Consider the following 12,908-nt stretch of genomic DNA (forward strand, 5'->3'; position numbering starts at 1 on the left):
AAAGACATAGAGGTTCAGCGAAAAAGAGGAAGACCCTCAATGAGATGGATTGACACAGTGGCTGCAACAATGGGCTCAAGCATAACAACGATTGTGAGCATGGCACAGGACTGGGCAATGTTTAGTTCTGTGGTGCATAGGGTCACTCTGAGTCGGAACTGACTTGATGGCACCTAACAATAATAATGGCTAATGATTGCAAGCTTTTCCTCATGCGTCTGTTAGTCAACTGAATGCCTTCTTTGGTGAAGTGTTTGTTCATATCCTTTGCCCATTTTTTAATTGGATTATTTGTCTTTTTGTTGTTGAGGTGTTGAAGTATTCTATGGATTTTAGAGATTAGACCCTTGTCAGATATGTCATAGCCAAAAACTTTTTCCCAGTCTGTAGGTTCACTTTTTACTCTTTTGGTGAAGTTTTGAAGGGCATAAGTATTTAATTTTTAGGAGTTCTCGGTTATCTAGTTTATCTTTTGGTGCTTTGTTGTGCACTGTTAGTTATGGTTTATATTGTATTTATGCCATATATTAGGCCCCTAGCATTGTCCCTATTTTTTATTCCATGATCTTTATCCTTTTAGGTTTTATATTTAGGTCTTTGATCCATTTTGATTTAGTTTTTGTGTATGGTGTGAGGCATGGGTCTTGTTTCATTTTTTTTTTGATGAACATCCAGTTTTGCCAGCACCATTTGTCAAAAAGACTTTCTCTTCCCATAATGGACTTTGGTCCTTTGTCAAAGATCATCTGACCATAGGTGGATGGATTTATATCTAGGTTCTCAATTCTGTTCTGTTCGTCTATGTGTCTTTTGTTGTACCAGAGACAGGCTGTGTAGTACATTCTGATATCAGTCAGTGTGAGGCCTCCTACTTTGTTCTTTTTTCATCAATAATGCTTTGCTTATTCGGGGCCTCTTTCCGTTCAACATAAAGTTGATTAGTTTTTCCATCTTGTTAAAGAATGCTGCTGGTATTTGAATCTAGATTACATTATATCTGTAGATCATTTTGAGTAGAATTGACATTTTCACCATGTTGAGTCTTCCTATCCATGAGTATGGTATATTTTTCCATTTATGTAGCTCTCTTTTGGTTTCTTACAATAGTGTTTTCTAATTTTCTTTGTTTAGGTCTTTTATGTCCCTGGTTAGATTTGTTCTTAAGTATTTTATCTTTTTAGGGGCTATTATAAATGGTATTGTTTTCCTTTTCAAAGTTCTCTTTGTGTATAGGAATCCAACTGATTTTTATATGTTGATCTTGTATCCTACTACTCTGCTGAATCTTTCTAAGTTGAGAGGATTTTTGTTTTCTTTATGTTGAGGTGTAATCCATACTGAAGGTTGTAGTCTTTGATCTTCATCAGTAAGTGCTTCAAGTCCTCTTCACTTTCAGCAAGCAAGGTTGTGTCATCTTCATATCACAGGTTAATGAGTCTTCCTCCAATCCTGTTGTCACTTCTTCTTCATATAGTCTGGCTTCTCAGATTATTTGCTAGGCATACAGTTTGAAAAAATATGGTGAAAGGATACAACCCTGATGCACACCTTTCCTGACTTTAAACCACACAGTATCCCCTTGTTCTGTTCTAATGACTGTCTCTCAGTCTATGTACGGGCTCCTCATGAGCACAATTAAGTGTTCTGGAATTCCTGTTCTTCACAATGTTATCCATAATTATCCATAGTTAGCTCTTACCACATCCTTTTAGCAATCACAGGGTTCTGGGTCACGAGCAACAAAGGATATAAGCTGTAGCCCACAGAAGTGCCCTGCTCCCTAAGCAGGTGTATAATCAGGCAATTAGGAACTGAACCAGGCCGACAAAAGCCAAGCTTCCCAAGCCCTGCTGTCATTTCAAGCCAAACTTCAGAGTTTACGTAGGCAGTGGACAACACACACCTGCTAATATCAGGACAGCAAAAATCCAAAGACTAAGTGAAATCTGCATGTGCATTTTATTCAGTGAGTACTGAATAGAATGATAAGGGGACTCACTTATAAAGGGCAACCATTTATCCTCATTTTCTACTCATCAGCTTTGCATATATTAAAGTCTTATGAAACCCAGTGTTGATAAGAATATAAGAACACAGACACTCTCAAACCCTGGTGGAAGGAATGGAAATTGATGTAACCTTCTTGGAAAGAAATTTGACAATCTTTATCAAGTGAAAAAGAACCTGCAACCTTTGAGTCAACAATTTTATTTTTAAAAAATTTATCCTATATACTATATATATATATATATATATACTTGCAAAAGTAAGCAAAGATACAAATAGAAAGGCATGTGTATGTGTGTGTATACAGAGTGTTGTTGTTAGTTACTGTCAAGTCGATTCTGACTCATGGGGCCCATGTGTGCAGAGCAGAACTGCTCCATAGGGTTTTCAAGGCCATAAACTTTTGGAATCAAATCTCCAGGCTTTTCTTCCAAGGTGTCTCTGGGTGGGTTCGAATCATCAACCTTTCAGCTAGTAGTTGAGCACTTAACTGTTTGCGCCACCCAGGTACTCCACATACATATTACTTGTATACATATGTATATGTATATAGACTTATTATATGTATATGTATGTGTATTCTTTATAGCATTGCTTGTGATAGAAAAACAAAAAACTTGAATCAACCTAAATGTCCATCAATGAGGGTTAAAGTAGAGTATATCCATTAAATGGAAACAGTATAAAGAATGAGACAGCTCTTTATGCAGTGATGTGGAAAGATGCCCCAAGGTACATTAAACAAGAGAGAAAGCTGCAGAACGGTTTGTACAATACGATCATTTGTGTAAATGGATAAAAATAAAGATATTTCATTTTATGAAATAGAATAATTCTAAAAGGAAAAAGAAAAGGTTAATAACAAATACATTCTAAGAAGAGTACTCATTCTGTTTTATATCTTTCTGCATCCTTTGATTTTACCTTGTTATTATGATGACAGTAGTAATTTTTTAAAGAAAAACCAGGAAAAGATGCAAATAGTTGCTGCCATAAAATATTCTCAAAATTTTACTAGTTTATGTGTCAATGAACAGATAATATCTTAGCTTGTATTTGATTGACAGCTGACAGCAAAAACAAAACAGTTTACAGGTGTCATGGGACATAGAACTCATTGCTGTCCAGTCGATTCCGACTCATAGCAACATTACAGGGCAGAGTAGAACTGCTCCATAGGGTTTTCAGGCTATAAATCTTTATGGAAACTGACTGCCACATCTTTCTTCCGCAGAGCAGCTGGTGGGTTTGAACCACAGACCTTTGAGTTAGCAGCCAAGTGCCTAACCACTGCACCACCAGAGCTCCTTATGGGTTATAGCAGTGACCTCAAAAAGAGAAGATAAACATTGAGAGGAGGAAAAATGAATAGATAAAAGAGGTGGAAGGTCACAAAACAGACCTTGCCAAGGGATGCCAAAAGGTAGACACTTTGGTACCAATTCAGCCTCTCCCTTCTTTCTTGTCAGAAGTTGGGTCCAATGATAGAAGTTAGAAATAAAAACCACTAGCCTTCCCAGCCTCCCCTGAAAGTAGAAGTTGCCAGTGACTAAGTTCTGGGCAATGAATGAGTCAGAAGAAAAAAGTATTCTAGGATAGAAAGTCCTACATGATAAAAAGAGATGCAGGAAAAACCATTAGACCCTCCCTTTCTACTTAGGCTGTATGAAAACATGATGCTTGAAATGACAGCAGCCACCTTGCAACCTTAAAGGGTGATATGACTCTTACACTGAGAAAGGCAGAGAAAAAGATTGGAAAAGGCTTAGGCTCTTGATGACCGTCCTGGACTGGCCTAGCTCTAGACTCCAAGTGAGATAATAAATGATCTCATGACTTAGATCACTTTCTCTTGGACATTCTGTTATTTGCAGTTAAAAGCATCCTCACTGACAGCTGCCAACCACCTGCCTTAGGAATGTGCTCAGGACCCAATTAACAACCTTGTAATAGTTTTTATCTTGGGTAGCACAAACGGTTAAGAGCTCAGCTGCTAACTGAAAGGTTGGCAGTTTGAGTTCACCAAGAGGTGCCTCGGAAGAAAGGCCTGATGATCTACGTCTGAAAAATCAGCTCTTGAAAACCCTATGTAGCACAGTTCTACTCTGACACATATGCAGTCACTATGAGTTGGAATTGACTTGATGGCAACTAGTAATAGTTTTTAAATCATGGCAAGAAAATAGATACCTTATATTGGGTATCATTTTCTATCTGATATTCAGAATCACCTTTGGTTTTCTGTTCCTAGAAACAAAAAGGACTAACACTGATTTCATTAAGCAACTACTATATGCCAAGCTCTATATAAGGCACTTTATCTTTGGTTAGTTGCCATAGCAACTTCCAAAACAGTCCCCTCCTACCACCCACAAGTCTTTCTCATCTTAGTAAAGAGCATCACTATCCATCCAGTAGATGAAGTTACAAACCTTGGAGCCATCCTTGATTCTTAACTTTCCCTCAGTCCCACATTCAATCCATCACCAAGCCCAGTTCTACCTCCAAAACAGAACTTGACTGTCCCCTTGTCTTTATCTCTACTATCACTACCAAAGTCCAAGCTACCATCATTGCTTGCTTGGAGTTTTGCAAACCTCCTAATCCAGGGGTTCTCAATCTGAGGTCCCTTGAGAGGGGTCTGTGGATAGAATTCACAGGGTCTGTGACCTTGTCTGGGAAAATAAAATCACATCTATATTTCACGAACCTTATTTCAACAATTTAGCACAACAGGTCCAATACAAGTTCTTAAGATGTGATTTCTTGAGATTTTAGTGCCCCATTGTTCAAGGATATCAGCCTAACAAACTCTTAAGCTACTTCTTTTGACTGTTTCCAGGAGGATCAAGTTAAATGAAATATTACCTGGATAGAGTGATTATCTTTGCCTTTGTCTCTCTCTATATACACACACATATTTTTTCACACACATACACACGCACTACCTGGATAGAGAGATTCTTTCTGCCTCCATTTGTCTCTCTCTACATACACACACTTTTTTTTCACACACACACACATTACCTGGACAGAGTGATTCTCTCTGTCTCTGTCACTCTCTACATACACACACATTTTTTTTTCACCCCTGAATCTTACAAACATAAATACAATCACTAAAATCAACTGGAAGGAAGAAAATTCAGAAAAGGGTAAACTAAGCCATGAGCTGGCCATAAACTTCCTAGCATCAAAAGCACAGTGGGAAACAAAGTAATATGACACATTCAGAAGTATTTTTTTAAATCAATCACCAGGAAGAACACAACTATTCTTGTCCTGAGTCTTGAGAGAAATTGCTCTTGTGTGCCCTTATAATGAAAGCATGGATGAATATAATAATCATCATTCTAAACTATAGCCTTATAAATAAATATATCGAGCTTCATAGAATAGTGACTTATAGCATATCTTAATAGACATGGGGCTGTATTGCCTTGCTACTCAAAGCATTTTCCATGGACCAGCAGCAGCAGCGTCACCTGGGAGCTTGTTAGAAATGCAGGATCTCAGGCTCTACTCCAGATCTGCTGAATCAGAATCTACGCTTTATTAACAAAATCCCCAGGTGATTTCTATGCACACTGAAGTTTAATATGTACTAGTCTAGTGGTTCAGCTTGATCAGAGGAAAAATTTGTAAGAAACTAGACTTCATTCATTCATCCAACAAATATTTACTTAGACCTTGGCAGTGGAAAAAAAAATCTGGTAAACATGATACCAATGATCCCACCATAAAAGAAAAGACTGATAAATTGGATATGATTAAAAATGAGTGATGAAGCAAGCCACAGAGTAGACAATATTGGCAACAATGCCCTGCCTTCACCCCCAAAAGTTGAGTACCTAAATACAGGCCAGGCAATGTCTTGACGCTGGGGATACAGCAATGAAAAAAAAATTACCTTTACGGAACTTACATCATAATTGGGGTAGACAGAAATAAACAAAATAAATAAGTCAAATGAAGCAGGAAAGGGGAAAAGTTCTAGGGGGCAGAGTTGCAATTTTAAATAAGGTGTACAGGGAAGGCCTCCCTGAGAAGATGATGACCTGACCGAGGTGAGGGCACTAGCTGTGAAAATATCTAGAGGAAGAGCATCCCAAGCAGAGGAAACAGTGAGTACAAACACCCTGAGACAGGAGAGTGCCTAAATAGCAAGAAGACCAGTGTGGCTGAAGTGGAGTGAGCAAGAAGTGTAGTAGACTGACTGGGGATCTGATCATGTGGGGCCCTGTCAGACATTTTAAAGAACTTAGCTTTAATTCTGAGTGAGATGAGAAGCCCTTGAAGGGAAGGTAATAGGGAGCCATTGCAGGATGTTGAGCAGGGAAATGACATAATGAAAAGTGTTTTTAAAAAGATTGGTTTCTTAGAGGTAGATGGGATGGCTTGAGTGGGAAAATTCAGCTCAGAGTACATTGCATAGATCCTAGTAGATGGTGTTTTATTCATTCAAATATTTATTAGGTGCCAAAGGTGTGCCAAGTAGTGTGGGAAGGATCTAGACTAGGGTGATAACTGCCAGAGGAAGGTGAATATAAATGACATTGGAGGGAAAGAAACCCAGGACATAATGACAGATTATTTATAGAGAAAGAACACAAGTTTGTGATTCAATTTAATCAAGGTTTTTAGATGATCTACTGAGAGCAAAGTCATAAGCTGGCTAGGGCTTGGGAGTGAGGACAGTGCATAAGACTTGTCACTCTCCAGGGGCTTCCAACCTGGCATGCTTAGCTTCTGCCCTGTACTTTTCAAGCGTGAACTTCTTGGATTGCCACAGCTGTGGCTGGCACTGGGACTGGCTGAATTGCTCAAGTTAAGAGCTGATTTTTACCCTCTGAGCTTGCTGCCTCTCCTGGGAGCAGGGGTCAAAGCACCGCAGCTTGATTTGGACAAACAGACAGATCTGGTTTGGCAGGAGGGCAGAAAAGAGATCTTAAATGTCTTTGGAGATCAGCCTTGCAGATTGGCCCTGGGCCACCAGCTTTGGGGCAAGGAGTCCTTCTGGGCTGTGTCCATCTGTGTGACCTGGTGGGTTTCCCCCTCTTTGTCATTCCATTCTGGAGAAAAGGCCCCAAGGCATGGAAAGGGAAGAAACTAAGCTTAAAGGAAACAACAAAGGGGAAAAAAAATGAATTTGAAAATTGCCTATTGCCAGACTGCAAGGTCTGGAGAGCAGATGCAAATACAGTGCAAATGATATGTAAATAACTCTGTGGCCTAACCAGTTTTATACAACTGGAAGGGCCCTTGGGAAACTGCTAGCAGATAACAGTGACTCAGAGGCAGAGCGAACTATTGCAAGACAACTTTGTCACACAGACCTTCGCTGCCCTGCTGGCATAGTGCACATTCTTTAGTATTCTTTTTTCTCTCACTTGAATCAACGTCACCTGCTGAAAAACAAGAAAATATCAAGTCTGCCTCTATAGAGGTTATCCAAGTTAATTACACTTTTAAAATACTCTGTGTACCTTAGATTTTTCTTCAAACGCCTCTCTCACCCAAATAAAGCTAAGTTAAATGTGTCACTTCCTCCCTAGAACAATATTTGGTTCCAGTGGGTTATGAATGAAAGTGCCTCTCTTTCAGTCCTAGTTACTATGATCCTTTTGAGGATTTTTTCCCCCTATTCCCTAGGAACTGGCACATTCTCACCTAATATCCAAAAGCTGTATTAAAAGCGAGTCCAGGAAAAAAGAAAAAAAAACACATATATATTGTTGGGGAATCTAGTTCACTTCAAGGAGCCACCGAAAGCCATTCATCAAGAAAAGCTGCCCTGCCAAGAAGGCTGTGGTCTTGATAATCATAACTACACATGCCAAAATGAAAAATGTACATTCCACCAACAAACCTATTAAAAAACAAAACAAAACAACAACAACAACAACAAAAACCCGTTGCCCTCGAGTAGACTCCGACTCACAGCGACCCTATAGGACAGAGAAGAACTGCCCCACAGGGTTTCCAAGGAGCACCTGGTGGATTGAAACTGCTGACCTTTTGGTTAGCAGCCGAGCTCTTACCCACTGCGCCACCAGGGCTCCGTTCCACCACAGTGGGGTACAATTCTTTATGCCTGTCTTTCTTAAATCTACATTTATGTATTAAAAAGGGGGACATCCCCATCAGATGTGCATTTAATAAGAGCCAAGAGCTGAACTGAACAGTAAGCACATCAGACCTGCAGCTGGGCAGTTATTCTTGGGGTTGCAGAAGCAACTTACCACCACATTAGTGCATGGAAACAAGGGTAGCAGAATCAGTTCCCAAAGTTCCACTACTTTTTTAATTCTCTAACATGTGAGGGGAGCCCTGGTGGCGCAGTGCTTAAGCGCTCGGCTGCTAAATGAAAGATCGGCAGTTCGAACCCATCAGCGGCTCTGAGGAAGAAACTTGTGGCAGTCTGCTTCTGTAAAGATTACAGCCTTGGAAACCCCATGGGGCAGTTCTATCCTGTCCTATAGCGTCGCTATGAGTCGAAGTCGACTCGGCGGCCAAGAGTTGAGTTTGGTTTGGTTGATTTGGTTTAACATGCGAGGCTACTTCGGCTTTTGACAGGGTCAAAGGAAAGGAAATCCCTTTCCTTTTTGAGGTTTTATATCTCACTTGAAAAGGCCACGTTGTTAGCTTCCAAAAAGCTATTGGGCCAAGAGGCATCTGGGGAGATGACACGTTCAGCGTACAACATGAACAAAGTGCAAAGACTCTGAATCCCAATAAATAAGACACTGAAAAGAGAAGCAGAACGATGGCTAAAAGCAGGAGATAGACCTCATAAGACTGAAGAAATGACAGCGCCAGACAAAGATTAACAAAGACAGATGGAGAGGAACAGCAAGGGGCGGCGCTCCCGGGAGCCGGGGAGTCCCGGGAGGGGTGGACAGGCAGGGCCAGGCAGGTAGCGAGCGCTCCCCCGTGGCCTGAACTGCCTCTTACCTCCTGGGCGAGTTTCTGCTTGAGCACCAGCGCGGCGCACAGGTAGCCAGCGCGGCCCACGAACAGCTCGTCGGAGCCACACTCCAGGAAGGAGACGGGCGCACAGACGGCGCACAGAGCCCGGAATTTGCCCAGTGGCTGCACGTAGTCAGACCGGCCCAGGGCGTGGTATACGAGCGTGGCCACAGCATACACACCCGCGCCCCCGAGGAGAAAGGCGGCGCGGGTGTCAGCGTCCGGCTCGCCCCACTCTTCCGCTCGGAAGCACGCGTCGATGAGGCGCTTGGCAGTGCGCAGGTAGCGCTCCCGGGCAGTGGCGAAGAGCGGACTCTGCGAGACGTGGTAGAGCATGTAGGCTACTCCGGCCACGCCGCCGTACAGTCCCCCCTGGCAGCCGCTGGCCCCAGTTGCCGCCCCCCGGGCCTCGGCGGCACCCCCGAGTGGGGGCAGCTCCTGGAGAATGCGCTCGATGGTGGCGGTGACCAAGGGCGCCACCGCCTCCTCACACTGACCGGCCAGCAGGCTGCCCTGGTAGTCATCGAAGCGGTTGGCAAAGCAGCGCTTGGTGTCCATGCTGTCGCCTGTGTCCCCCAACGCCGAGTGGGAGACCGCGCGGACTTGAGGGCGCGCCCTGCAGCCGCACGCACCACCTCTCGCTCGGATGGCAGTGGATGCGGCGAGGATGAAGCTAGGAGGGTGAGACGCGAGGTAACAAGAGGAGGCGGGCGCGAGGAGGACGCGCGGAGCAGATAGACAAGTGGGGCACCGATTGTCGCGAGGCTCCGGGGTGGCCCGGGTGAGCGCGGGGGATGCGCGTCTTGCGCCCCCCTCGCTGAGGCCGCGCCCTCGCCAAACCTGCTCCCTCCTGCTCCGCCGCAGTTTGGCCGCCTCTCCAAGGGGCCGAGGTGATCTCTGGCAGGACCCACGCGGGGCTCGCGCCACTCCTCCCGCTCCGCCCCCAGCTCCTCCCCTCACGGCAGAAGGCCGGGGGCGCGGTGGACACCAAGCCGGAACGCTGAGGCTGGGCACACACACACCTGGAAGTGGAAGTGACCACCTTGAGTCCCTTGTATATTCAGTGTGGTCCACCGTTGGCAGCATCAACATCACCTCCCCTTGCTGTTCTCTCCATCTCTTTTTGCTAATCTTTGTCTGGCGCAGTCATTTCTTCAATCTCTTGAGGTCTATCTCCAGCTTTTGACTTTCTTTCGCACTCTCCTTTTCAGTGTCTCATTTATTGGGATTTCGAGTCTTTGCGTTTTGTTTGTTGAAAATGCTTCACCCTAGACCTACTGAATCAAAATTTGCTTATTTAACAAGTTCCCCAGGTGATTATACACATTACAGTTTGAGCAACCCGTGAACTAGGCTAGAGTAGCAGAAGAAAACTGGGTGCCCTCCCTTGAAGTTTATTATCTTTGGTCACTTTGGAGTTCTTATTCTGAATGTTTCAATCCCCAAGGCCGAGGGGTTTGAATACATCACGTCTGATGCATTAAAACAGTGAAGTGCCCCCATATGGAACTATTTTCTTGATTTTGGTTGTGGTATTGCTTTTCCTGGAGTATACAGAATTAAAAATTCAAAGTACCACACTGTTGTTTAAAGCAAGGGAATGGGGGATCCTCCTTCTCCTACTCTAGAGCCCCATCCCTCACATATGCATAGTAAGAGCCTAATAAATATCTTCAGGTCATTAACTGGTTACTATCAGGGTAAACTCTGTATGAGAATTTACTTAAGCTTTTCAACCCCTTTCTGCATCTTAAATTTCCTCTTTTCCTTCCCCCCTCCATCCCTCCTTTCCTTCCCAGATTTATTCCCTCCTGCTTTTCTTCTCTGGGCATTATTGGACCCTGGCAGTTGATGGATAAACAAAACAGACATGGTTCTAGATCTCTTGGAGCTTACAGCCCAGTGGAATAGACAGAAAATGAACAATTACAAAAACTAGTTGCCTTTCTTGTGCTCAGCTGTTTTAAAATAATTCTTTCTTTCCCAAAGTGTTGACCAGTGAAGGCTGAAGAGGTATTTGCATTTTGGTAGGGACTGTGCAAGACACAAAAGAATAAGTCACTCATGGAAGAGTTTCTGACACTGTGGGGGGACAGCAACTACTCCACTTGTTTTGTTTGGAGGTATTTTTTTCTGAAAAGTGTTCATTTTTACAGATTAGGAAGCAGGGATTAAATAGTCTGTCCCTCTGTCCTTGCTTGACGTATTCTGAGAAAGGAGCTCAGTTTGCCAAGATGATTGCCAGGACTGACACATCCACATAGGTTCAAGGATGGTATGGCCACTTTCCTCCTATAACACCTCCAAATCAGGTTTATTTTTAAATTAATAAAATGCTAAACCCACTTTTAGGCAAGGGGCTTGATGGGTTAAAGGAAGGAAGGGCATCAAGTGAGCAACTGGAATATTTCTTTTCCCCTTAAGGCTTCCTTCCTCATCCCTCAATCATAGTAGGCATTTGGAGTGATTTCTGTCCTCTTAGACAATAAGAAGTCATAAAATTCAAGCCTTCCCAAGAAGAAACGAGGCCCTATTCCACCTCATTCCTCCCACCTCAAGTCCTTGTCATGAATCTAGAGGCCCCTCTGTTAATTCTGCCTCTGATTATCCTTCCAAACACCCCAGCCCTGAGGTAGAACCAGTAGCAACGACAGAGACCTGAACTGTAAGCAGGTCTCCGGGAGAAGGAGTTCTGCCTTTTCTCAGTTGTGTCTCTTCTCTGTTGCCCAATAATATAATGCTGCATAACAAGCAACCGCAAAATCTTAGTAGCATGTAGCAGTAAACTTATTGCTCATCCATCTGGAATCTTGGCTGGTTTTGTTCCTGTGCCTTTGGAGTGGGCTGGCTGTTGAATGGGAAGACAGGGCGACTGAACTCTGGACCACATGTATTTCGTCCTCCAGCAGGCCAGGCCCAGCATGCTTGCATGGCAATGGCAGAAGTGCCATGCAAATGAAAACACGAAAAACCTCTTAAAGTCTAGTCTTGCAACTGGCACACTGTGGTTTATGCCTTATTCTGTTGGCAAATCACATGAGGAAATATAAACTTTCTTTATGGAATTCTAAAGTTATATGACAAAGGGTGTGGGTGTGGGGTGGGGTAAAGTATTAGGGTTCCTAGAGTTATTTTGGACAGTGATGCCAACAAGTTAACAAATGTCACAAAATGAATATGAAACAACATGATTTACAGTAGGACAACCAAGAGATTATCGGTATCCAGAAACCCACTTGAATTCACAGGACAGATTAACTCTTTTACCTCTGAAATTCTTTTTTGAAGACCTCATTGTTTTGCCTGCTGCACAATCACATGGCAAAACTCCAGGCCAGAACTTCCTCCATAGTGGAGCTGGCTAGTGAGACCACCTGAGGCCCTACCTCTAATTATCATTTACTTAATTTGCAAGCAGTGTTATTTATTTTAATATCATTACTCCATTAGAATACACTCTCCATGAGGGTAAGACTTTTGTTGCATTTATTTACTGACACACACCAAAGCTTATATACCAGTAGTTCCTGGTACATATAGTAGGCACTTACTATAAGTGTGTGAAATGAATGAATGAATCGCGATAGGATATGAGGTGTCATTGCTAAGGTAACCTGGAGTGAAGAATGCTGAATGAAGTCTTCTACTGAAATTTTAACCTGACTTGGTTAAACTCCCACTGTATTCTTGAATCGTTTTGCTTTTGTGGGTACAAGAATGTAAACATTCTGAAATTTCTGCCTCTTTGCTTTGTCTGTTTCTCCACAAGGTCAGGTAACCTCTATACCTTCCCTTGAATTCGATGACTTTACACATTCTATTTTTACAAACTAACCCTGTGTGGCAGATTATGGTTTCTAAAGATGGCCCCAACGATATCTCCCATCCCATGTGCTCATCTACAATGTGACATCAACATTCCTCTCATCAGG

At 42.9% G+C, this 12,908-nt stretch overlaps 1 protein-coding gene across 1 annotated transcript in view; it reads right to left on the reverse strand.

Moving 5' to 3' along the window:
- LANCL3 (LanC like family member 3) overlaps positions 1-9,607 on the reverse strand; it is a 168,134-nt gene extending 158,527 nt beyond the window's left edge. Inside the window, exon 1 of the mRNA XM_004376944.2 lies at positions 8,962-9,607. Within this exon, the coding sequence (XP_004377001.1) occupies positions 8,962-9,534 (573 nt within the window). The 5' untranslated portion in view covers positions 9,535-9,607. The remainder of the gene's footprint in view (positions 1-8,961) is intronic.
- Positions 9,608-12,908: the final 3,301 nt, after the last annotated feature.

This window comes from Trichechus manatus, unplaced genomic scaffold (genome assembly GCF_000243295.1).
Source record: "Trichechus manatus latirostris isolate Lorelei unplaced genomic scaffold, TriManLat1.0 scaffold00046, whole genome shotgun sequence".
Classification (NCBI taxonomy): Eukaryota; Metazoa; Chordata; class Mammalia; order Sirenia; family Trichechidae; genus Trichechus; species Trichechus manatus.